We start from the raw sequence: 26,188 nt of genomic DNA, 5'->3' as shown, positions 1-26,188 counted from the left end.
GCGCAAAGCGAAAGCTGGCGGGGTTTATGGGTTTCAAGTGTGTACGCGCGTGCGCAGTGGAGGCCTGAGCTCACGCACTGTACGCGAGACGAGGAGGGCGCGTGCGCGTGAGGAGAGGCTGTTAGTGGGCCCTCGGGGCGCGCCCCCAATGGAGCATCCCGGAGGGCCAGGAACAATTAATGTATACACTGTGCATTGACTACCCTTCGTCCCACAGGCACTTATTGAGCGCCCACTGTATGTCAGGCACTGCGCTGGATGTTGCTACTTAAGCGAGACTAATGCAACCTACCAGGAAAGTCCTGATGGCCAAGGAGCGGGTCTCTGGTCTGCCACGGTCTCTACCACGCCTAACACAATGCCCGGCACGTAAATGTGGGTCGAATGAAAGAGGGAAGACAGACTGATCCCTGCCCTCCAGTGTAGGGGTGTTCAGAGGCAACACGGTGACGCTGCAGGGAGAGGAAGAGCCGGCCGGGCCAGTAGAGGGCGCCGTGGGAGCGCCCGGCGGGGCGGGACGGATTGGAGCGCGCACCTTCCCGCAGGCCCCGCAGATGGCGACGCCGGGCGCCGGGCCCGGGCCGGGGCCACCTCCGGGGCTGGAGGCAGCGCTACAGAAGCTCGCGCTGCGGCGAAAGAAGGTGCTGAGTGCCGAGGAGATGGAGCTGTACGAGCTGGCGCAGGCGGCGGGCGGTGCCATGGATCCCGACGTGTTCAAGTGAGCGGGCGCGGGTGGAGGCTGCGCGCTGGTCCGACCCCCCAGACAACCCGGCTATTAGACCCCGCCAGGCACTGATCTGTATATTAGAGCCTCCCATCTTTGTCGTGACCCTCTGAGAGCTCAGAATAGAGTCGGGACCTTGACAAAGGTGGCCCTCCTGGACCTAGTGTCAGTCTGGTAGTCTGTGCCTGCCCCGTTCCCGCCCCAGCAGACGGGCCGGGGACCAGTAGGGCTCACTGCGCACCGCATCTTTTCTCACCAGGATCCTGGTGGACCTGCTGAAGCTGAACGTCGCGCCCCTCGCAGTCTTCCAGATGCTCAAATCCATGTGTGCCGGGCAGAGGCTGGCGAGCGAGCCCCAGGATCCTGCTGGAGTATCCCTGCCCACATCGAGTGTGCCTGAGACTAGAGGTCAGCTGGGATGCTCTCTGCCCGTGACCCAGGCTGCAGGGTGGTGGTGGGGGCCCAGGAGGTGGGCAGTGCCAGGCACAGCGGGCTAAACCTTCAGTGGCCAGGCCTTTCTGTAGGTCTTCTCCCATGACCCACTGGACCCGCCCAGGGGCGCTCCCATTTGGTGCAGTCCCCAGCTTTGGCTTCAATGCTAGTCTTGAGAGAGCAGGTTTGGATCAGATGGAGGCAGAATGGGTGCCCCAACGTGGCCCAAGCAGGCTAGGCCTCATCTGTCCCAGCCTCTTCTCACTTCATAACTCATGCCTTCATGCCACAAACACAGGGACAAGACTGCTTTGGTTCCTCTTCTCATGGTGTGTACACTCTCTGGGGAAGTGCTCAGGGAGTGGGCAAGCAGAGAGGCTTTCCTACAACCGCCTCCCCTGAACCCACCTCACCCGGCTCCAGATCCTGCCTAGGAGTCAGTGTGGCTGCCCTGGGCACTCAGGGTGCAGAGGCTTGAGTGGCAGAGCACCTGGGCTCAGGCTTGCGGGGGCCTCCTCACGCTCAAGGATTACGAACAGGGGCTGGTGATGAGAATGTCAAGGCAGAGCGCCCTGCCTGTCACTTCTGCCCCTGATGACTGTCAGAAACCCTCTGTAATGCAGCAGAACCTCCCTGGGCTGGCTCCTGGGCCAGAACACTCAGGCACTTACAGGCATCCTGAGCAGCAGCTGCCATTGGAGTGGAGGGCAGGCTGGCCCCTTTGGGTGGGAGTGCCAGGGCCCTAGGCACTCAAGCCCCCTTTCCTGAGAGGTGCTGGGCTTCCTCACTGACCCATGCTCCGTCTGCTCTCTTTGTGTCTCTCTCTGACCTGCAGAGGCCTCCTTTCTCTTTGCCAAGAACTGTAGCCCCCCTGCAAGGGCCTCCTTTTCCTCAGCCCCGCGGCCTGCGGCCTCTCCGGTTCTGCACCACAGCCCGGCTGCCACGCACTCGCCTCTCTCTCCTGGGCCCCCCGGTTCCCTCCGGTACTCTTGCTGCCTGTTCTCTCCTTTTGCAGGTTGCATTTATTGGTTTATCTCTGGGGGTTGTTGTGCTCTTGTTTCCATGGAAACTGCTGTGGCCCAAGAAAGCTAGAACAGCTTCTGGCTGCAAGGGCAGGATCCTGCTGGCCATCTCTGCCACACAGCGTAGAGACTGAAGGCACAATTTCATGGTTTATTAAGAGACAACCTGCAGTACCCCTAATACCCTCCCCCCGCCAGAGACTAACTCTGCTGGGTGAGACTTGTGCTCTACAGAGGTGCCCCTGCCCCAGAGGAGAAGAGGCTGAGGGGCAGGGAAGGTGCCACGGAAGACCTAATTCTGCTTGGCCCGACCTGGGAGGTGCTATGGCATCCGAGCTGGGCACTGGCATGCTGGGAGACGCTGAGGGTGGCGCGGCTCATAGGGATAGTTGCACTGACAGAATATTGGCATTTCTACCAAAGAAAATGTGGATGACAGTTCTCTTTGTATCTGTTTTTTTGTGAGTCACTGACCTTGTCAGATTTAAAGGCAGGCGGAGTTGACTCAGCTTTACCCCCACAACATGCTCCTGTCTGTTCCACCTCGGCCCTGGGTAACCTGTTATTACATTTCTGTCGAGTCAAGTGCACATGAGCACTTGAGTGTGAAGACCAGGGAGGTGAGGCGGAGGAAACAGGAGCTGTTCCAAGTTCCAGAGGAAGAACCACTGTGACCCTCCCCATCACACGGGGCAGCAAATACCCTGCTCTCTGAGGAAGTACTTTCCAGAAATTGTCTTAAGAAGGGATGTCATAGCCCTGCAGGAACCCTGGGAAGAACTTAGTTGTCCGTCTTGGAGATCATGGAAAGTGAGCCCGATGTTCTATAAAGCCAGGGTCTGCAGTTTCAAAGGCAGGTGCCTCGGCTTGCTCAAGGTGACAAATGGTAAAAACAGAAATGACTTAACAGGCCCCTAAGAAACTTGGTTGCATCTTTTGTCCAACAACTCATAATTTCCCTGAGGCAGGCTATTTGACCCTGAACCCTGGAGGAGACTAGGGGTCAAGCAGGAGACAGGAATCCTGGTCAAAGCCCACAGGGCAGACATTGGCTGAAGCTGGGAGGGACTGTGAGCTGGTGAGTGAGCCTGGTCCACCAGTCCATTTTGTCCCCCGGGGGGGGGGGGTCCTCTTAGTCTTGCTGATGCTGTCAACACTCGGAGCCCAGGGAAGTCAACCATTTAAAATAAAACTCTAGTCCAGGTGTGGTTACAGGTATGCCTGTCTACACACACACACACACACACACACACACACAAACGAGAGAGAGAGAATAAAGTAAGCAAATTACAAATCAAGGAACAGACCAGTGGTCTCCATCTGAGTGTGACTACCTAGTGGTCAGGACAAGTCTTGAGCAGTCAAGCCTCTGCAGGACCCAACCATGGGATCTGGGAGTGAACCTGAGAGCAAGAAGCTTGACCACTGAACGTTTGCAGGACACTGAGGGAGGGAGGGAGGAAAACGGAGCTTCCAAGATCCAAGTTCAAAAGCCTGACTTCATCATCTGTTGATGACTCCTGTGCTTCTGTGTTGTCTGATGGGCTGAGTGAGACATGGGTAATCCAGAGAAGAGGAGTGTGCCTTATGGGGACAATGAGATAGCAGCTCTCCTGATATGAGCCCTCCTGTGCTGCTGGCAGTTGTAGCTAACCACAAAAGCTTCCTAGGGCAGGAGTCAAGAAGCTGAGCTGCCCCCAAACTCACCATCGACACTCCCACCCCCACGCCTTCATTCTAAGACACTCTCCCGGGCCTCCTGCACCTGCCAAGGACTGCTCTTGGACATGCCATCTGTAGGCAGTGTTTGAGCCTCAGAACCCTGGGCTGATACAGGGTCCCCGGCTGAAAGTACTGTGCTAGAAACGTATCAGATGTAAATGTTGCTCAAGAAACACAGATGCACTGTGATGGTGGAGTTTGTGCTGGTTCCTAATGATGGTTTTCTGTGTCCGCTCAGGGAGAAACAAAAGCAGCACTGCTCTTGGTGGAGGCCCCACCCTGGCAGAACGAAGCTGCCGGGAAGGATCCAGCCAGAGGATGCCCCGACAGCCCAGTGCTACCAGGCTGCCCAAGGGGGCAGGGCCTGGGAAGAGCCCCACTCGGAGCAGTACCTGAGCCAAGGGAACCACGTGCTGTGGGCTCCACCAGCCTCCTAGCAGAGGTTAGGCATGATCCCCCCAGTTGGTAATAAATCTTTTGTAAAAAAAAAAAAAAAATTCATGGTCTATTCAAGATGTTTTCTATCATATTTTCAATATATTAAAGCAAAAATATTTAGAATTAGTTCTGTTTCTCATCCTGGTTATGCTGAACTAACCAAGTGACTTAAACTAGTGATGTCACCCTCATGGACCTCGTTTCAACATGTTTTGCTTGAGACCATTAGGGTACTCAGGTGCAGTGGGAGCAGGGTATATATATATATATATATATATATATATATATATATAGTTGATTTTTCACAGAGAGGAAGGGAGAGGGATAGCTAGCTAGAAACATCGATAAGAGAGAATTGCCGACCAGCTGCCTCCTGCACACCCCCTACTGGGGATGTGCCCGCAACCAAGGTACATGCCCTTAACCAGAATCGAACATGGGACCTTTCAGTCCGCAGACCGACGCTCTATCCATTGAGCCAAACCGGTTTCGGCAGGGAGCAGGGGTTTAAAGTATGGAGGGGGGGGGGGGGACACTGTTAAGTTACCACAGACAGGACAGGGATGAATTTTTAGAGCTTCTAACCTCTGTGGGTCATGCATGCCATTGAAGAATCCAATAAAACCCCTTATCCCCAAAATGCTGACCTTACACATGTGACCCAGAGTTTTAGGAATTCTGTGGACACCCTCCCCACTTCCATGTGCTTCAGATTTTAAAACTCCAGTTGCCTGGCTTGTGTTGCTCAGTGGTTGAGCATCAAGCTATGAACCAGAAAGTCCCAGTTCAATTTCCAGTTAGAGCACATGCCCGGGTTGTGGGCTCAGTCCCCAATGGGAGGCATGCAGAAGGCAGCCTATCAATGATTCTCTCTCATCACTGTTGTTTCTACCTCTCCCTCTCCCTGCCTCTCTGTATATTTAAAACTCCAATTCCAAGCTTTTTACTTTAGTCCACACATCCCATCGATGGACAGGCCTGAAAAATGGCAAATTCAATGGAAAAATCTAACTCAATTTCCCTAGAATTGAGTAAATGTTAACGCTTTGAAGTCCTGGATTGGGAATGTTGACTGTTCCCCTCGGGTTATACTATGTGAGCAATAGCTCCTTACAGGTGTGGGGAGTGCCACACCCACTCTGAAGCACAGCACCATGTAGCCCAGACCAGACCTGGCAGGCTATCCACGCCTGTGAGCAGACAGGTTTGATACAGAAACTTTAATAACCAACAACTTGAAACCAGGAGATTTGAGGGGTGACAGGAGAGAACAGAAGAGCGGTACACCCGCCAGCTGCACTCTCCCATTCAGTATTCTTCCCCTTCTTCAGCCTCAGCTTCCACGGAATCCACGCCCACCTCTTCATAATCTTTCTCCAGAGCCGCCAGGTCCTCCCGGGCCTCCGAGAACTCCCCTTCCTCCATGCCCTCCCCCACGTACCAGTGCACAAAGGCTCGCTTTGCATACATGAGGTCGAACTTATGGTCCAGGCGGGCCCAGGCCTCGGCGATGGCGGTGGTGTTGCTCAGCATGCACACAGCCCGCTGCACCTTGGCCAGGTCTCCCCCGGGGACGACGGTGGGGGGCTGGTAGTTGATGCCCACCTGCCAGAGAAGAAGAAAATAGAGGGAAGTTTGTATTGTAGCCTCAGAAATGGTGGCATGTAGGCGCCCTCTGGTGACCTGACAGAAAGCTTAGTAGTTCAATCTGCAATCTCTGAGCCCTTCTTGTTTCAGGCAAGAAAGGTGATGGTTTCCAGACAAGGAAAGACAAGTGTCCAGAGCTACTACTCTGGCTCGGTCCCAGCTGCCTGAGAGGCTGTGTCCCAACAACTATGACATGTGATAGGCACCCTGGTGATTAAACTGTCTTTCTTCTGAGGAAGGACACCGTCCTGGATTTTTTTTTTTAAAATATATTTTATTGATTTTTTTTACAGAGAGGAAGGGAGAGGGATAGAGAGTTAGAAACATTGATGAGAGAGAATCATTGATCAGCTGCCTCCTGCACACCCCCTACTGGGAATGTACCTGCAACCAAGGTACATGCCCTTGACCGAATCGAAGCCAGGACCCTTCAGTCTGCAGGCCGACGGTCTATCCACTGAGCCAAACTGGTTTCGGCCAGGTACATGCTCTTGACTGGTATAGAACCTGGGACCTGTCAGTCAACAGGCCGACGCTCTATCCACTGAGCCAAACCGGCTAGGGTCATCCTGGATTCTTCATAGGTTACTTTCTCCATAGGCTTCAACAAGAGGGGAACTGATCTCCATAGGGGAAGCCTTCTTTACCAAGTACACAGCTGTGATGGTGTTGCAAGGGAAGATCATACTCCCGCTTTCCCACCAAATAATCAGTGTGTATATAGCAGAGTGACAAGTACACTGCCGGAGAAGCTAGACCACAGCAGGTGGTCTCTGTGTGTGCTAAGTAGGAGGGAGGGGTGACATTCCAGGGCTCAGAACAAGGGGAAGCATTCCAGGCTTCCGGGGGAGAGAGGGCCAGAGGTCTTGGCAGCAGAATACAAATAGGGTCAGCCAGAGTGAGGGTCAGCAAACTTTGTCTACAAAGGTGAGACAGTATTTATTCTATGCTGGGTGGGCCGTGCACTCTGTCACAGCCACTCAATTATCTTTGTAGTACAAAAGCAGCCACGCCGGGACCGGTTTGGCTCAATGGGTAGAGCGTCGGCTTGGGGACTGAAGGGTCCCGGGTTCGATTCCGGTCAAGGGCATGTACCTTGGTTGCGGGCATATCCCCAGTAGGGGGTGTGTAAGAGGCAGCTGATCAATGACTCTCTCTCATCGATGTTTCTAACTCTCTATCTCTCTCCCTTCCTCTCTGTATAAAAATCAATAAAATATATTAAAAAAAAAAAAAAAAAAAAAAGCAGCCACAACAATAGGCCACTGAATGAGTGTGGCTGTGTTCAGGTTAAACTTTACACAATCAGGCACTAGCCCATTAACCACTGATCCCTGAACTCGAGGAAAAGAGCCCAGTGTAGGAAATCCTAGTTAAGAACACAGCACAGGCTCTGGCTGGGTGGCTCAATTGTTTGGAACGTCATCCCCTACACCAAAAGGTGGTGGGTTCGATTCCCAGTCAGGGCACGTGTCCGGGTTGCAGATTCGAAAACTGGTTGGAGAATGTGCGGGAGGCAATCTCACATCGGTGTGTCTCACATCGATGTTTTACTCACTCTAAAATCCCCCGCTTACCCCCTGCAAAAAAAGAACCCAGGACAGCAGGCCCAGCAGAAGCAGTTGAGGGTCTGAGCCAGAGGAGGCAGCATGAAAAGCAAGAAAAACACATACCCCAGAGGGAAAGAATAGACAGGGTTCGGTAATCAAGGACAGAACAAAGCTGAAACATGTCAGCACCGTTTCTTCTCTGTATTAAAAGAAAGGCTGGGCCGAAACCGGTTTAGCTCAGTGGATAGAGCGTTGGCTTGGGGACCGAAGGGTCCCGGGTTCGATTCCGGTCAAGGGCATGTACCTTGGTTGCGGGCACGTCCCCAGTAGGGGGTGTGCAAGAGGCAGCTGATCGATGACTCTCTCTCATCGATGTTTCTAACTTGCTATCTCGCTCCCTTCCTCTCTGTACAAAATCAATAAAATATATATTAAAAAAGAAAAAAAAAAAAGAAAAGAAAAAAAAAGAAAAAAAGAAAAGCTGGTACAAACTGGGGGTCTGAGGCAAACTCAGGCCGGAATTTCTAGGCTTACTGAAAGAAAGAACAGGATGCTGCCTTTTTCCCCCCCACGAAGATATTCATAACTATTTTTCCCTAAGTCAAACACTTCACCGGACATTTAAATTGGGTTTAATTTCTACATACCTATGGAATCAAGTGGGATTTAATGACACCAATAGTAAATATCCCAATTTCAAATACCAACAGGAAGTACCAAAATGCCCAGAGACTTCCTATTATAAGAAAGAAAAAAAAATCTTATTTCTAAGGCTAATAAACATTCACACACTAATTCCACCACCTGAACAGGGGAACATAGATCCTTCAAAAAATTTCTTGCCGAAACTGGTTTCGCTCAGTGGACAGAGCAACGGTCTGCGGACTGAAAGGTTCCAGGTTCATTTCCAGTCAAGGGCATGTACATTGGTTGCGGGCATGTCCCTGGTAAGGGGGTGTGCAGGAGGCAGCTGGTCGATGTTTCTCTCTCATCGATGTTTCTAGCTTTCTATTCCTCTCCTTTCCTCTCTGTAAAAAATCAATAAAATATATTTAAAAAAATTTCTTGTTCTGTTAAGAAATACTCTTGCACCACAGATAAACAGTGTGATGACTCAGGAGGGAAGTTCAAAAGACACCACTGGATAAATTATCACTCTGGTACACTAACTGATGACCAAGAGCGTAGCTGCCACAGAACGGGGTAATCTCCACAAGGGCGGCGTCCTGTCCTATCGCAAGGCCTGCAGCATGCTAACAGGTAAAACCACGCACCATCACCCATCCTACCTTAAACCCCGTCGGGCACCAATCCACAAACTGGATGGTGCGCTTGGTCTTGATGGTGGCAATGGCCGCGTTGACATCTTTCGGGACCACGTCCCCCCGGTACAACATGCAGCAGGCCATGTACTTGCCATGGCGAGGGTCACACTTGACCATCTGGTTGGCAGGCTCAAAGCAGGCATTGGTGATCTCGGCCACGGACAGCTGCTCGTGGTAGGCCTTCTCAGCCGAGATGACTGGGGCGTAGGTGGCCAGGGGGAAGTGGATGCGGGGGTATGGGACCAGGTTGGTCTGGAATTCCGTCAAGTCCACGTTCAGGGCCCCGTCAAAGCGCAGGGAGGCCGTGATGGAGGACACGATCTGCCCGATCAGGCGATTGAGGTTGGTGTACGTGGGCCGCTCGATGTCCAGGTTGCGCCGACAAATGTCATAGATGGCCTCGTTGTCCACCATGAAGGCGCAGTCGGAATGTTCCAGGGTCGTGTGGGTGGTCAGGATGGAGTTGTAGGGCTCCACCACGGCCGTGGACACCTGGGGGGCTGGGTAAATGGCAAACTCGAGCTTGGACTTCTTGCCGTAGTCCACAGACAGCCGTTCCATGAGCAGAGAGGCAAACCCGGAGCCGGTGCCGCCCCCGAAGCTGTGGAAGATGAGGAAGCCCTGCAGCCCCGTGCACAGATCCGCCTGGGAGAGAGCAGAGACATGAGCAGTGCCGTGTGAAGCCACACCGCCAACTCCAACGAGCCTAGGTCACTTCTCTTTGATCCACGAGTTTAAATGGATCCCAGTCACCCAGGTAACACGCATTCCACTGGGAGGGAAGGCAAAGCAGACACTGGAGGTGCATGTATAGACACACTGCAGCCACACCAGGAGGACCATGGCTTCATGATTCTGCCTTGGGTTTTTCCCCAAATGGCCCTGGAAGGCTTCCCAGCACCCTGCTTACCAGTTTGCGGATCCGGTCCAGGACCAGGTCGACAATCTCCTTGCCGATGGTGTAATGGCCTCTGGCATAATTATTGGCTGCATCTTCCTTCCCGGTGATCAGCTGCTCAGGGTGGAAGAGCTGCCTGTAGGTCCCTGTGCGCACTTCATCTACAGAGAGGACACGTGCCTTTAAGGACCATTGTTAACTCATCAGTATGGACAGACTGGGGATGTTCAGTTCTACCAGCACCTGTTGTTCCTTAAAGGTGAACAGCATCCGTGTGTCACAGGGAGGCTCTATGTCACACACAGAGCACATTTGCAATCTATGGCTCTAGGCAGGTAAACTCAACTCATGGCAAATGCCAGCCTGACTGGAACCCTTTCACACAGGCAATTCTCCATATTTATTTCACACCAAATGGTACAATTTTTAAAATGGTTCACATGGACAGTCACTAGGTCAGTGTGGTTTTTGCCAGGCAGTCCTATCAGGGCACCTGTGGGGCCTGGCCTCAGACTTGAGGGTGACATTCTGTCATCTCTGGGTGACCACTGACAGGTGCTGTCTCTGCAGCTCTCCTCAGGCAACTACTCTGGAGGGACCTAATGACTGTTCTCCAATTTCTATTTCTGAGCTGCAGGTCAAGGCTCATGCACCGGCTGAGAGAGTGCACAGCATGAAGGTGACGCCTGCCTGGGGCTGAGGCAGTCATGAATGAATCTGTCATAAGCCCAGCTTACTCCTGGCACAGCAGCTTTTTGCTGTAGGTTAGGTTTTCCTAAATCAGAAGCCCAAGCCCCACATTTCAAGCAATAACCTTTCAGTTTCTCACCTGACACGGTCACGGCTTACCTGTGTGTCCATCCATCCCTTCTGCAGAGGAATGCCAAGGAGAACCCTGGGGGATTAACGAGGCCCTCCCAGCCGCCCTGCTTGCCCCAGTACCTACCAACCACGGTGGGCTCCAGGTCCACAAACACTGCTCTGGGCACATGCTTGCCAGCCCCAGTCTCGCTGAAGAACGTGTTGAACGAGTCATCCCCACCACCAATGGTTTTGTCACTTGGCATCTGCCCGTCAGGCTGAATGCCATGTTCAAGGCAGTATAATTCCCAGCAGGCATTGCCGATCTGGACACCGGCCTGTCCCACGTGGATAGAAATGCACTCACGCTAGGAAACAGAACATACATGTGAGACCCCTGCCCCATCATCTTTAAGGCCGTTGTCACTATATGGCATGACAATAAAACCTGGTTCGTAAGTTAGGAGTCATACAACCCTTAATGACAGGAATGCATTCTGAGGAATGCATCATTAGGCAATTTCTTGTCACTGTTTGAACATCATGGAGTGCACTTACACAAACCTAGATGGTACAGCCTAATTACATGGCACAGCCTACTGCTCCTAGGCTAAAACCTGCACAGCATATTACTGTATTGAATACTATAGGTAATTATAACACAATGGTATTTGTGTATCTAAACATGTCTAAACATAAAAAAGTATAGTAAAATACAAAACATAAAAAAATGGTACACCTGTAGTGGGCACTTATCCTGAATGAAGCTTGCAGTACTGGAAGTGAGTTAAGTGGTGAGTGAATGTGAAGGCCTAGGACCGTGGTCGGCAAACTGCAGCTAGAGCCACATGCGGCTCTTTGGCCCCTTGAGTGTGGCTCTTCCACCAAATACCACGGCCTGGGCGAGTCTATTTGGAAGAAGTGGCCTTAGAAGAAGTTTCAAGTTAAAAAAAAAATTGGCTCTCCAAAGAAATTTCAATCATTGCACTGTTGATCTTTGGCTCTGTGGACCAATGAGTTTGCCAACCAGTGGCCTAGGACATCACTGTACACTACTGCAGACTTTATGAACACTGTCCCACCAGACAGCCGTCTCCCGCTTCCTCCCGACAGGGTCAGAAATAGAACACTGAAGCTGTCGGTGCTGCTCCATGCACAGGGATGTGGGTGGAATGGAAATATCAAGGAGAAACTGGCTGGGTAAGGCATAGAACACTGTAACAGTGACTGTCAGGAGGAAGTAAAACATGGCTGGAGGATCAGCAAGCAGGAATAAGAAATCAATATCGAGACATAAAGGAACACAGGGGATTGTCATGGCAACGTGGTTTCATTATTGCGTGTTGGAGCTGTGGTCAGATTAAGGGGCTTTCTGGTATTTAGAGAGGGTATTTAACATAGAGAGGGTGTGAAACTGAGCATTCAGTTTTCATTTGTAAATTTGATGTTGGTTCCATTGACCCTATTGGCACAAAATGCCCTCTCTGGCACTGAATTGGTGGAAGAAATAACACTTATCTAAGCTTTGCAGCATTACTTTCTGAAAATGTGTCCCAATGAGAGGGACAGGCTGCACCACACTACTACAGGAAGTGGTAAACCCTCGATTTTGTGAACCTCAATTTAAGGAACTTCGGATACAACGGACATGTGTGAAAATGAGCATTGTGTTAATTTTAACCAAGATTTGCTTATAACTAAATTAGCAGGGATTTTTTTGGTTATGAGTTCACCAACATTTTTAACATATGTTGAAAAGAAAAACCACTGCAGTAATTTTGCTGACATAAACATTACATTTCTAGCAATATGGTGGTGAAGGGGGATGAAGAGCTAGAAGGGGTTAATGTAATACTTTCAAAGAAAGATTAAAAAATATATTACATATCTACAACTGCAGTCTACATGTTTATATCCAAGAGTGGTCGCTGGTAAATGTGATCACACCATCTCTCCCACAGTCATTGGTTCTGTGGCCCCCTGGCATGACTTACTACAGCAGTTTAAAAAATAATAATAATTTTTAATTTAAAAAAATATATACTTTATTGATTTTTTTTACAGAGAGGAAGGGAGAGAGCTAGAGTTAGAAACATCGATGAGAGAGAGACATCGACCAGTTGCCTCCTGCACACCCCCTATTAGGGATGTGCCTGCAACCAAGGTACATGCCCTTGACCAGAATCGAACCTGGGACTTTTCAGTCCGCAGGCTGACGCTCTATCCACTGAGCCAAACCGCTTCCGGCTACTACAGCAGCTTTAAGGGGTGCCCCACGACCTTCCCACTTGCCGGGGGGTGGGGTGGGGCAGCGGAGCGTGACTGTATCGGTGTGTCTGGCACCCAACCTTGACCAACATGCTCGGGACAGGACCCTGGGTAGCGCTCCAGTCCCCGCGGGGTCAGGAATGACACCCTCCTGCCCTGCTGCCACCGAGGCATAACCTCCCCGCTCCCGCCACCACACGGCCCATCATACCATGGTGCTCACTGCCTGGCCTCAGCCGTGCGTGCTCCCGCCTCCGTCCAACACCGCGCGCCCAACTGCCCGCCCTCCACGCTGCGCCGAGTCCTGATTGACACGCCATCCGCACAATTGCCATTGGCGCTGGCTGCTCTGGGGGCGGGGCCTTAGACGGGAACTCCGATGGCGATTGGCTCTTTTCTTGAGACAGTCTTTTTTGATTGGTCGTCAGTTTGGGCGGGAAGTGGTGACTCCATGGCGCCATGAGGGGGCTGAGGCCTCCTGAGCCGCTGGGAGTGATGGCGGCGGGGAGTGGTAGGGAGAGGAGCCCCTGTTTTCGGTGGAGACCTCTCTATGGTAGCTCATGCCTCCTGAGCTATATGTGTTTATGGGTAAAATGTAGTCTTTGTACAGGGGTGTCAGAAGTTATGAGGGCTGCTTACTGTGTCAGGCCTTGACAGACTTAAGCCAGAGCAAATCCCTGCAAGGGCTATTCAGTTAGCATCCTTTTACTGGTGCTGTTAGCACCGTAGGCTGGTAAAATGTATCATTTTTTACTGACTGATTTTAGTGAGAGAGAAATGTCGATTTGTTGTTCCACTTATTTATGCACTCATTGTTAATTGGGGAGGATAGCAGGCTAGGGGTGGGGCTAGGGGTGTCCAGAGAGGACAGAAGCTATAGGAGACAAAGGCAGAGGAAAAAATAGCAATGAGTTCTGACATGGGACCAGCTGCATGGGACCTCCTGTGGCCCTGACCAATCAGTGGAGACCACCATCCAGAAAGGACACAGCTGGAAAGCCGATGCGTATTCTATTGTGATCCCCTCCCGAGACCTCCAGATAAATTCCCGCAAGATGGAGGACCCAATGTGGCTATCTCTGTAGGGCATGCCCGGACCTTCCCCCACACCCTTCTCTCTTTCTCTCTCTCCTCTCTCTCTCTCTCTCATCTTCTATACACCAAGGGCCCTTCTTTTGCCTCTGTAACTTGTTTCCTGAGTCCATTTCTTTTACCTCAGTGACTTTCTAAGTAAATTTATCTTAATAGTTTGAGTGTTGACTCTGAATTCTCTCTTAGCCAGAACTCAAGTTCCGATGTTGCTGAACTAAGGTACAGTCTGACGCCACCGGCCTAAGACCCAATGCCTTTTCGCCGTCATTTCCACTTATTAGGTCGTTTCCCCCCAATGAAATTAAGTAGTTCTCACAATACAAATCTTGCATTTGTTTTGTTAAATATATTCTTTTTCTCAGCTTTATTGAGATATAATTGACATATTATTCTAAGTATCTTTATAAATTTATTCTTTTTGATGCTATGTAAATAGAATTGTTTTTCTTAATTTCATTCTCCATAGTTCTTTGCTAGTGTAGAAAAATACAATTGATTTTTGTATTTTTCAGCTCTACTGAGGTATGACTGGCAAACTGTAAGATATTTAAAGTGTACCTCATGAGGATTTGATATTTGTATGCATTTTGAAAGGAGTCTTCCCATCTAGCTAATTAACACCCCACACATTTATCTATTTTAAGATTTTTCATCAGAACATTTAAGTTCCACTCTTTAACAAATTTCAACTACTATACAATCCAGTGTTATAGTCATCATGTTATACATTAGGTCCTCTGGTTTTTGTCTGTTTATCTTGTAGCCTGCACCGTTGCTGAACTTGTTGGTTTCAATGTGTTTGGTATGAATTCCTTAGTATTTTCTATACATAAGATCATGTCACCTGTGACTAGAGATAGTTTACTTCTTCCTCTCCAATGTGCTTCATTACATCTTCATGGGTTTGCTCTGTGTAACTGCCTTGTTCAATGGAGTCCAAGCATTGGCCCATCCATATCCCTGAAAGCTTACAAACAATTCACTGTACCATCTATGAGAGGCCTCGTATGTCCACTGTAGCTGCCTGTGAGGGAGAACCCTTCTTCTGCTAATAAAAAGTCAGCGCTCCAGAACACTGCAACCCGCGTTAGGTGGTCATCGGTTAGGCTTTAGGGGAGCTCCTGTTACAAAACCGCCCATCTCATGGCTTGAAGTGCATTTTTCTAGATTTTTGTGAAGGCATTTCAGAACAAGGGACATTTTATGTTTAGGCCACATGGGAGTAGGTTAAGGGAATTGTCATTCCTGCAGAAAGTGGGATTTCTCCACTTAAGAAGTTCCTCAAGGCAACATATCGGGCAAATATCAGAAGGGACCAAGGGGCTGGCCAAGGCACAGTGTTCCAAGTGGCACCATCTTGTCTGGGAGACCACTAATCTATCGTATTATCAGCATCCCATTGAGCCAGACAGGCTGCAGGTGCCCCTAAATGCCATTCCACAAACCACCTATAAAGTTCTGGGGGAAGAGGACATGTGTTTTGGTTTTGCTTTGTTTGGATGGATTGTCGTCATTTTTCTGTGAACAAGTTAACACATTGTCACACCAACTTTTTCACTTTCAATTCAGTGGGAAGAGTGGAAGGACAAAGACGCCTCACCCCGGAATAAATAAGCCTGAGGGGAGGTTGGGAAAGCCATGGGATGGGGCACAGGGACTGGCATGGAGTGGGTGCTCAGGACGTGGTACCTCTCACTGATTACCCATGAATGGGAGGCTGCTGCTGTGGTTCCCAGGGTCCTCCAGGTCTGACGGGTAATCCTAGGCTAGGAGGGGCTGCCACTGGCATCTGAGGAGCCCTAGTGGGTTGTCCCCAAGAGTCTGCTTGCATCCTTTCAGAACACCGACTGTAGCTACAGGCTCAGAACAGCCAGCATGAGTTTTGCCAATTCACAGAACATTCCCAAAAGCTATGCACTCACTCGCCAATGTACGAGGGTGGTTCCAGAGCACAGGAGAGATTGCCCAGGGCCACTGCAGCACCGCTGAGAGGGTGGGGGCTCTACCTGTAATGGGGGTGCTGGCAAGGGGAGGAGGGTTAGAAGCCAGATAGGGCTGGAGTTGGCTACATTCTGTGAGAGGGTCAGTGCTGGCAGCTGGGAGCACTGGGACAGAGCCTGGGAGAAAGTTCTCTAGACACAGACATGGCAGGAACCCCACTGGACCAGCACTCTGCCACGTGGTACCCAGGGCTCTCCCCTTCTCCATGGCTTCTGTTCCACTGCAGATCTCTGTGCAAGGCTGGCTCTGCCACTCCCCAGGCAGCACCGTTCAAAGCTGGAGTCAGGGGAAGGACAGTATGCCAGGGAGTTGAAGGTAGAATTCTCCCCACACACCACAGTTTGGTTCTGCATGGGCCTCATCCATGAGGTCCCCCAGGTGGGACCCACCTTTCCAGCCATAGGGAATGGTTATAGACTTCAAGAATGGGCCAGCGAGTGGGGGCCAGAGCCCGGGCAGGGCCTTCCTTGCCTCAGCGTCTGGCTCTTAGCAGCAGCAGTGGCCATTGGGGCAGGAGCAGGGCCGCCTCTAAGCCACGTGGGCAGCCTAGTTGGGAGGTGAAGAGGCCGGCTCTGTTTGCTCTGGGTTGGAGGTCACCTTCTTCGGGGCCTTTGCCTGCAGATGAAGACATTAGGTCAGGGCTCTGGCCAACAGCCTCCACGTGTGGCAGCACCTGGTGGCAGAGTGGGCCCAGCGCTCACCTCCTCATACTTGGTTGTCCAGTAGAAATAGCCTTCTCCATCCACGTACAGCAGCAGCAGGTCACAGAAGAAGGTGATCTGGGAGAGTCAGGATAGACCCGTGTCCCGGCCCCAGCCTGCCCTCCTGCTAACCCCCCACCCCCCACTCATTCTGAGTCTCAACAGCAGGCAAAGGGGGCTCAGTGTGCATGCAGGCGGGTCTGGGCACGCGCAGTCCGTGGCCAGAGGGAGCCCACATTGGCCACACTCACCACGCCCAGCCAAGCTGCTCCAGTGCCCAAAGTGATGGTCGTGGGGACGAGCCCGAACTTCCCTGCCTGAGAGACACCTGGGCTGAGTCTGTCAGACCATGACTGTCGCCTCCTTCCAGCCCAGCTCTGCCCATCCCACCTGGGCCCTCCTACCTGGCCAGTAACGATGACGTCGAAGCGAATCCCATAGAGTTTAAGCAGGCTCCGGGCCTCCACACCTGAGGCTTCCCACCAGTGAGTGGCTGTCCTGCGGGCAAGAGAAAGTCTGGCGGCCTGCTCTGCCCACTCCCAGGCTGGCTGGCCCTCCTGAGCCTCCATCATGCTCATCCATTGACTCCATCAACCTCCGGCCCAGCCCAAATCCTGGGTCTCAGCTCTGTGTCATTGCTGAGGACAAGGGGAAAGCAAACCAGAACCTGCCTCTCAGGAGCTCCCTGAACTCGGAGGGGAGAAGGATGAGACAGAAGATTCTAAATAGACACTGGCAGTGGTGGTGGTGCGGGAATGAGTGGGGTCAGGTCAGGGTTGTGAGCATCCAGAGGGTGGAACTCAGTCTCCCCTAGGAAGCAGGGAAGGCTTCCTGCAGGGGAGACTTTCAGGCTGGGCTTTCAGGGTTCAGGAAGGAGTTCTAGGCAGAGACAGGAGGGCCAGTGAGAGCACAGAGATGAGGGGAGGAGGGTGTGGGCAGGGAGCCAGCCCCATAGGGTTGCAAAGGGCTAGGGAGGTCAGTGAAGCTAGGTATGTACCCTTGACTGGGAATCAAACCCCCAAACCCTTCTGTGTGTGGGCCAATGCTCTAACCATTTAGCCACGGGCCAGAGCCTGCCAATGCTAAAGTTTTTGAGTGTGACAACAAAGAGCCTCCCATAGGGAATGCCCTCATTCTCAGCACAGTGTTGAGAGGGGTGAGTGAGTATCTAGATGTCTGCCACTTACTTTTCAACGGTTGCATCTGAAATCTATCTAATTCTATCTGGCTCATTCTAGAGAGAAGGGAGAAGCAAATGTGGCAAATGGTAAAACAATAATAAACAAATAAAAAACTCGGGTGAACTCAGATGAAGATTATATACATGTTCGTGATATTAATCTTTGAACTTTTTCTATAGATTTAAGAAATTTTAAAAATAAAAACTTAAGGAAAAAGTAAAAAAGGACCCCCCTGTGCTGTGGAGGGGAGCTGCTGAGGCAGGGCGGGGTGGAGGAGGGGCTGGAGATGAGGGGTCCCAGTTATAACCCAGGTGTGGGGACTGATGGCGTGAAGGGGGAAGAGCACAGGAGGGCAATGGGCAGGGCCTGTCCTGGGGGACCTGGGGCTGAGAATACCCGCTCCTGCTCCTGGGACCGCCCTCTTACGCAGAGCGGAGCATCCAGGGGGCTCGGCAGAGGTGGGGTCTGTCCCGACCGCCACAGGAGGACAGGTGAAGGTGCACCTGGCTGAGGTGGGAGCAGCAGATGGGTGCTGGGGGCGGGGGCAGTGGCACCTGAAATTGTAGCTCCTCTGCTGCAGCTGGAAGGAGTAGTGGGGGTGGCAGTCAGAGCCCCCAATGTCCAGGTTGCAATCCCAGAGGACACGGATGCTTATAGCACCGCCCTGCACACGGCACATCAATGTTCACCGTCACATGGGCTGGAACGGTCTCCCTGAGTCCTCCCAGAACCCAGCCCGCCACAGACCCACCAACAGCGCCAGGTCCTCAAAGACCCCTCCAGCTGCGGCCACGAGGTCCCCGATGCGGAACACCGGACAGTAGGGGCTGGAGCGGGGATCGTATCGGCAGCGCTTGAAATAGGTGCTGTCCTGGGTCTCCAAGGCATTGGATCTGAGCGGGCGGGGGAGGGGAGGTTGAGGGGAGGTTAGGCCAGGATGGTGATAAGGGGAGTCTGGGGCCTGTCGGGACTCACCCATACTTACTTGGAGAAGTTGAACTTGCTGAAGGTGACAGTGTTTTTGATGAACAGTGTAAAGTTCTCAGCCTGGACCAGCAGGGGCTTCCTGTGGGGTGGGGGAGGTGAGGGGTGGGCTCTGCCGGTCCTGGCACCCTGCCTTGGGATTTGGGGGAGACTTACACGGGCACGATGTTGCTCTCCACAGGGCACCAACCCTGGATCTCACAGGTCCTGTGGGTCTCATTGAACACCACACACTGGCCTGTTTTTATGCCTTGAAAACACAAGACAGACTCTAGAACTGCAGTGGGGGATGAGTGGACAAGGGGCTATTCACAAAAAGGAGACACAGAGGCATCACCAGGCCTGTGATGCACCAGCCCAGGAGCCACCCAGGGTCACAGACCGAGCCCTCATCCCAGCCCCATTCCCAGTAGAGGCACCGGTAGCAGTAGACTGAGCCCATGGTTACCATGGCTGTGTGTCCCTGTCTCTCCTTCAGGACAGTCTTCGTGGGACCAACAGCTAGCCAGCGGGATGGAGGGGTGCTGAAGTGGGTGAGAGCAGAGTTGTCAAGGACCCAGTGGGAGATCCAACCCTGCAGTCCACAGGGACCTGTCCCACCCACCTTAGTCCCCCAGGGTTCTCTGAGTTTGGGGGGGGGCACATGGAAAAGCTGGAGGGTGCAACAAAAGGAAGTGGTCAGAGCGGGGAGGGTGAGCAGCCCCCAACCAGAGGGGTGCAGGTGCTGTATTCCAAAGCAAGGCAAGACTCCTTTCCTCCTGGTAGTTCTGTCCCTGGTGCGGACAGAAGTGGTTTATCAAGGCCCAACTTCCTCTGATCCCAATTCAGATCACACAACAGGAAAGGTGGAGGAACCCTGGGAAGGCTAAGTGCATGCTGGAGTCACTGGGAGTGGCAGACAAAGGACAGGACCCTAATCCAAGGGGCCTGGGTAGGGAAGTAGGACCTCACAGGCTAGCCCCTCCCCTGCTGTTCTTCAGTAACACGGGGACATTAATGCAGGCACACTGTCACAGAGCTGGGATCAGCAGGAAGGAGAAGTGGTGAGCTTTCTCGGGGTACCAGACCCTGGAGAGGAAGGTACCCTTGAGCATCAGGCACTTGCACAAACACATTCTGCTGGGGCAGACAATGGACACCACTGTCCAAGGCACCCACCACTGTCCAAGGCACCACTGTCCAAGGCACCACTGTCCAAGGCAGCAGGAGGAATACAGTGTCAAGGAAGGGTTTGGGGATTGAGAAGCCAAATGAGATGATGGGACTTTTGGGGGGTGGGACTGTGTGGGGCCACTTCTTCTGCCCCATTATTTCTACCTGTGTCCTGAATCTCCCCTCCTCTCCACCCTGGCTGGGCCACCATGTCCTCCAATTGGTCCCCATGGTGACCACCACAAGGTCTTGCCACTGACCTCATTAACCTCCACCCAGCACTGCAGTGGTCCATGCCATGTACAGAAGATGGAGTACCCCTCCCCAAGCCCATCCGTGGCTGTCTGCTGCTCCTGTGATTGAATTCACCTCCTGGGTTCACAGGGCCCCTGAGATCTGGGGTCACCCCCTTCCCTCCGCAGTCCAAGTCTAGGCTGCAGACCCTCTAAGCAGCAAATGACTCTGGAGCTGCCTCACCTCACACAGCTCAGGTCCTTGCCCACACAGCCCTCTGCCCGGACATCTTTAAGATCCCACTGGAGCCTCCAGTCCCACGGGAAACCCCTCTTGAGGCCTCAGGCAGAAGCGCCTCCGCCGGTCTCCCAGCTGCAGCAGCATCTGTCCCCACCACAGGAGAGCCACTGTGGCTGGGCGTCTGTGCAGGAGTTTCTTGAAGCACAGGGGACAGAGTTTTTCAAGACCAGCACAGGGCCTGGCCTAGGGGAGTACATATGTTAGGAGGGGCCAGATGGCCAGGACTCCCAAGGAGAGCTGGCAGGAACTCTGGTTGGTCTTAGGAAGCTGGGTTTTCAGATCAAATGAATGATCTGCCCTGGCAGTTTCTTAGGAAGGGCCAAATGTCAGGGCATTGGGCAAAGAGGAATCACACTGATTCCAGAAAACACAGAACCATGGCCCCAGCAAAAATCAGAATGGGCCAAAACCGGTTTGGCTCAATGGATAGAACATCAGCCTGCGGACTGAAGGGTCCCAGGTACGATTCCGGTCAAGGGCATGTATCTTGGTTTCGGGCACATCCCCAGTGGGGGGGTGTGTGTGCAAGAGGCAGCTGATCGATTTTCTCTCTCATCGATGTTTCTAACTCTATCCCTCTTCCTTCCTCTCTGTAAAAAATCAATAAAATATATTATATAAAAAAAATCAGAATGGGCTATAAACTGAACATTAAATAGATGTCTTCTGAGCATCAGAGAGGGAAGGACATTGTGTATGTTTGTGCACGTGACTCCCCTTCTTTGAGAGCAGGGCCAACCAGGGACATGTGGTACCCTCAGCAACTGTGGTGGGACCAACAACCAGGGATCAAGGGACAGATGACCACACAGTCCAGCAAGCAATTCAACGTTGGGCTCAATTAAAGAAAGTTGTCACCATGGAGGTAGGTTTCCCAAGTTATATTCTGGGTCCCAATTGTTCAAACAAAATTTATAGCTGGGAAAGCATACACTTAAAATGGTTAAGATAAGCCCTGGCCAGTGTGGCTCAGCCGGTTGGGCATTATCATGTACACTGAAGGATTGCAGATTCAGTTTCTGGTCAGAGCATGTGTCTGGGTTCAGGCTCGATCCCAGGCACATGGGCATTGATGTTGCTCTCACATTGATGATTCTCTCTCAAAATCCATTTTAAAATCTCTTATTTTTGAAAATGTTTTTATTGATTTCAGAGAGAGAGAGAGAGAGAGAGAGAGAGAGAGAGAGAGAGAGAGAGAAAGATTGGCTGCCTCCTGCATGCCCCCAATCAAGGACTAAGCCCACAACCTGGGCATGTGCCTCAACCAGAAATTGAACTGGTGACCTCTTGGTAGATGGGACGATGCTCAATGAACTGAGCCACACCAGCCAAGCAATAAAAAAAATCTTTAAAAATACGGTTAAGATAATAAATCTTACACTGTGTATTTTGTTGCAATCCAAAACACTGCGGGGGAAATCCACAGCTGGGGAGGAGAGCAAGTGTGCTGTGACGCACACGGGATCCCCGGGACATGGCTCAAACTGGCCCTGTTTCTAACAAGACCCAGAGCCAAAGTTTAAACCTTGGAACAGCACTCACCAGTAACACCTGTGAGCTCTAACTGCTCCCCCGGATGGAACCAAAGGACCAGGACATGACCAGAACCTGAATGCAGGAGACCCTGCACAAGCGAAGGGTCTGCTGCCCAGGAAGAGCCAATGCACCCTGAACCCTGGATCAGGGAGACAGAATTGCCTCCTGTCTCCTTGCTGGCCAAACTCCCCAAAAAGCTCCCCCTCCCCGCCCGCCTCAAAAGCCTGTGCCAGCCCTAACTGGTTTGGCTCAGTGAATAGAGTGTCAGCCTTCGGACTGAAGGGTCCCAGGTTCAATTCCAGTCAAGGGCATGTACCTTGGTTGCAGGCACATTCCCAGTGGGGAGTGTGCCAGGAGGCAGCTGGTCGATGTTTCTAACTCTCTATCCCTTCCTCTCTGTAAAAAATCAATAAAATGTACTAAAAAAAAAAAAAAAAAAAAAAAAAAAAAAAAAAAAAAGCCGGCACCATAGCGTTAGTTCCTATGTGCATTGGGCAGCGAGCCCTTGCTTGGTAATATGTCCAGGTGAGAGGGAATATGAGATTTTAGGGGGAGAATCTTCTTCAGGAATGAACAGAGAGGGGGGACTCTTGCTCGATCACAGTCATAGCAAAAAATACCCAGACATCAGTGAGCAGGAGTATGCTGTTTGCCCACAACAACGAAAACTGCCTGGGGACATGCCAATAGGGGCTGGGCATAGGGAAGGGGAGGTGATCTCCCAGCCTGGCTCTTGCTATTAGAGCCCACTTACGCCTGGTGCCCAGCTCCTGGTGTCCCACTGACAACAGGGAAGTGCCCAGAGGCAGAATCAGGATGGGGAGGGGCCTGGATATCCCACAGAGAATGATAGTGGAAGGTTCTGGAAGCATACTTCTCAGAAGTCCAGAGTCCTGTCACCCTCAGGCTGAGAGGAATTGCAGTGATTCCTACCAGGCAGGGTGCTTGTGAAAACTAAGTGAAATAATTCACAGAAAATCTTTATCCCAGTGCCTGGAATACAGTAATGCATACTGAGCTCTCAGGCACCCTGGGGAGGAGAAGGGAGCACATGGCTGGGGACCCAGGGCTGGAAGAGGAGCGGGGAACAGCAGGAAGTCTCCTGGGCAAACTTACCTCTGGGCACCGGCCCTGAACTTGTTCTGGTGTCACAAGGAAGTTGGTCACCAAGAAGAACACATTCTCTCCCTATGAGGCAAATGGTCATGGTTTGCGACATGGCTCCCTCAACGGGAGGGGGCAGAAGCTGGCAGCATGGTGTGTGAGGGAAGGAGCCCTGGCCTCACTGAGTCATCAACCCTGTGCCCAGGACAATGCCTCCAGTGAGATGGGGGGCTAGCTGGGTTTCTGGCCACTTCTGAGCCCATGGCTGCCTCTTGGAGACAAGTTTATTTTTCATGTTCACTCTCATTCCCTGAACCAGAATTTTCTAGGAGCTCTTGTTTCTAGGCACTAAAGATCTAGAACTGAGTTGGGTCCGGCACATGCCCAGCTGGTCAGACGGTAGACCCCTCATTGCAGGAATGGCCAAGGGTCAGGGTAGCAGGTGGTGAGTTCTGCCTGGGCAGATGGTGGCCAAAGGCAGGAAGAGTGGCTGGCACCCGTGTGCTGAGCATAAGAGCTCTGTGAATTTGGGAGAGTGTACATCCAGGAAGGGGAGGCAAGGGCTGGGCAGAGGGCAGAGGTCTATGACATCAGTCAGGAACTAGAGGGACTTGGTGGCTCCCATCATGTACAGGGAGACTCCCAAGGGTAGAAAGCAAGGGCTGGCAGGCTCTGATGATGTCACACGGGGAAGCTCAGCCTGACTGCTGCGTGGGTGCACCTGGGACCCACTGGCAAATCCCAGCCTCATCCAGGTGTGGCCTGAGCAGCAGTGAAAAGTGTTCAGAGATGGAGAGGATGGGGTGGGGGTGGGAAGGGGTCAAGCTGTGTCCAGCTTTTGCACTGGGGGATGAAAAGAGGCCACCGGGGAGAGGGTGATGATTTTTCTTCGGATGTGGTTGGTGTGCACTGTGCTTGGGGCTGGTGTCACTGCGGGTACAATTTGGGCATCAGCAGGACAGAGGTGGAAATGGACTGTGGACAATCTGGGTAGAAAAAGCAGCCAGAAATGTAGGAGGGGCAGCGGAGGAGGGCCTGACAGCAGCCACCCAGGTCAGGGAGGCAGGCATACAGGGCCTGGCCCCTCTATGCTCCTCCCACCCTCAAGCTCAAGCTCAATGTCAAGTTCCCAGACATTCCACTCTTCCAGATGCAGCCTTTGTAAATGTACTGCCTCTGGCCTGGCTTCCTGACCCCTCCTCTCAGTCACCTGGAAGCCTCTTACACATCCCCATAGCCCTGTCCAGGTGCCTCTCCTCTGTAAGGCCCTTCCCTAGCCCAGCCCTGTGACAGCACCAGCGGTCATCACCCCGTCTGGCATCACATGCGTCTCTTGCACACGGGTGCTGCAACGGTGGTCTCAGAGGTGTCAGCACCTGGCGACAGCACTGAGGCACCCACCTGTGCCGGCTTCACGAAGTCAGCCACATCCCACAGCCGATGCCCCAGCTCCTTGATCTGGGTCACGGAAACGCCTTTGAGTTTGGTGATAACGGAAATCTGGGGGTCCAGGTCCTGTTCCTGGTAGCCTTTCTTGACGAGGAGGGCCCACCTGGGGAGGAGCAATGGTCAGTATGGTGGGTCCCTGGTGCACTGTGAGCAGTGGCTGAGCTGGGCCCTACTTCCTCAGCCTCCTCCCTCACACCCTGTAGGCTCCCAGAACACCACTCAAGTCCCCTACTTCCTCTCCATGCTCATCCCTGTCATCTCCCCCTGCCCCCCAACACCCTGCACAGGCCAGAAGCACAGGCCATGCCTCAGAGAGCCAGTGCCACATGGTGTCTCCTATTAGGCACTCATGGGCTTGGAGATGCCCCCTACCAATTCCTTCACCAGCCAAAACCCTCCCCCTGTCCCAGCTTTCTCCTTAAAGATTCCCCTGATTCGGCCAGAACTGGGGAGTCGGGGAATCTTGTATTCTATTGGGGGCCTTAGTATGACAGTTCACACAAGTGTCAGGGGCTACATCCTGCCCTGCCCATGGCCTCATGGGCAAGTAGTGGAGCCCAACCTTCTCTGTACCCAGAGCCCAACATGGGGCTAGGACAAGGCTCAGGAAAAGAGGCAGGTGGGCACACGGTTTATTCTTCACCCACTGGCCCCTATACAGACAGAAAACCTTCCTTCTGCCTACCCACTACCCTGTCCCAACCTGCCCCGACCTCCACTTACCACCAGCCCGGCCCCTGAAGAATCCAACCCCCAACCCTGAGCCCAGCAGGACAGTCATGGTCCCTCAGCCAACATGGCCAGGAGCAGTTCTCTTACCCTACCACGTAGACCACAGCCCCAAGCTGCAGGAGCCTCTGCAGGACGCCCACCCACCAGTTCTTGGTCATCACATACTTCGCGGTCTTGTAATCCAGAAGCCCCCAGGCTGCCAAGGCCACTGGGGAGCCCATGCTCCCAGCTCCTGCTGGCTGCTGGGGCACATGAGTCAGCAGAGCAGCTGCAGTCACAGCTGAATAAAGCAGGAGTCCAAGAAGGACCTGGCCAGCAGCTATTAAAGGGACAGGATCCACTTGGGGCAGGATCCAGCCTTCCCTCTCACCTCCCAATCGTGGGTTCAGTCCCAACCTCCAGCTGCCCTGGGCCTCTCCAGACTCCCTCTGCCGGACCCTGGGCACACAGAGAGGAGCAGCCCCTGTCCCTGGCCCTCAGGCTTCACTTCCTTGGGTGATGTGGGAATGAGTGACAGGCGGTATAGGCACTATGATATGTACTAGAGTTGCAGGGGTCCAGCAGAGGGCCAAGAAAAGCTTCAGAAAAAAGTGACCTCTAACCCACACTTGAAGATTCTGAAGTTCAACAAAGTTGGGGAGGAACGTTCCTGGTGAAGGAAGCTACATATACGACCTAGAGCAGCGGTCAGCAAACTGCAGCTCTCGAGCCACATGCGGCTCTTTGGCCCCTTGAGTGTGGCTCTTCCACAGAATACCACGGCCTGGGCGAGTCTATTTTGAAGACGTGGCGTTAGAAGACGTTTAAGTTTAAAAATTTGGCTCTTGCCGAAACTGGTTTGGCTCAGTGGATAGAGTGTGGGCCGGCGGACTGAAAGGTCCCAGGTTCGATTCCG

At 52.5% G+C, this 26,188-nt stretch overlaps 3 protein-coding genes across 5 annotated transcripts; 1 reads left to right on the top strand and 2 right to left on the bottom strand.

The window, feature by feature from the left end:
* Positions 1–77: 77 nt before the first annotated feature.
* On the top strand, positions 78–4,397 carry MZT2B (mitotic spindle organizing protein 2B). 2 transcript variants are annotated; one of them, XM_084867289.1, is made up of 4 exons: positions 124–718; positions 984–1,132; positions 1,992–2,171; positions 4,139–4,397. In XM_084867289.1, exons 1-4 carry the CDS (start codon positions 555–557, stop codon positions 4,294–4,296), a joined length of 651 nt encoding a protein of 216 aa, XP_084723415.1. In that variant the 5' UTR covers positions 124–554; the 3' UTR covers positions 4,297–4,397. The 2 variants fall into 2 exon arrangements, with proteins under 2 accessions (XP_084723414.1, XP_084723415.1); XM_084867288.1 differs by lacking the exon at positions 1,992–2,171 and having other exon boundaries at positions 78–718.
* Positions 4,398–5,543: 1,146 nt separating this feature from the next.
* LOC311613706 (tubulin alpha-3 chain) lies at positions 5,544–16,404 on the bottom strand. 2 transcript variants are annotated; one of them, XM_084867937.1, is made up of 5 exons: positions 16,310–16,404; positions 10,705–10,927; positions 9,771–9,919; positions 8,825–9,505; positions 5,544–5,943 (listed from the first exon to the last, which is right to left on the bottom strand). In XM_084867937.1, exons 1-5 carry the CDS (start codon positions 16,319–16,321, stop codon positions 5,647–5,649), a joined length of 1,362 nt encoding a protein of 453 aa, XP_084724063.1. In that variant the 5' UTR covers positions 16,322–16,404; the 3' UTR covers positions 5,544–5,646. The 2 variants fall into 2 exon arrangements, with proteins under 2 accessions (XP_084724063.1, XP_084724064.1); XM_084867938.1 differs by lacking the exon at positions 16,310–16,404 and adding an exon at positions 13,039–13,101.
* Positions 15,461–25,569, bottom strand: P2RX6 (purinergic receptor P2X 6). The gene is made up of 12 exons (XM_084867941.1): positions 25,381–25,569; positions 24,514–24,664; positions 23,125–23,196; positions 19,235–19,310; positions 18,943–19,036; positions 18,788–18,868; positions 18,554–18,695; positions 18,357–18,466; positions 17,026–17,119; positions 16,873–16,938; positions 16,622–16,699; positions 15,461–16,535 (listed from the first exon to the last, which is right to left on the bottom strand). Exons 1-12 carry the CDS (start codon positions 25,512–25,514, stop codon positions 16,467–16,469), a joined length of 1,167 nt encoding a protein of 388 aa, XP_084724067.1. The 5' UTR covers positions 25,515–25,569; the 3' UTR covers positions 15,461–16,466.
* Positions 25,570–26,188: the final 619 nt, after the last annotated feature.

This window comes from Pipistrellus hanaki (genome assembly GCF_964339955.1).
Source record: "Pipistrellus hanaki genome assembly, chromosome: 19".
NCBI lineage: Eukaryota > Metazoa > Chordata > Mammalia > Chiroptera > Vespertilionidae > Pipistrellus > Pipistrellus hanaki.
Note: the sequence above shows the minus strand (reverse complement) of the source record. Positions and strands in the feature narration are given on the sequence as shown.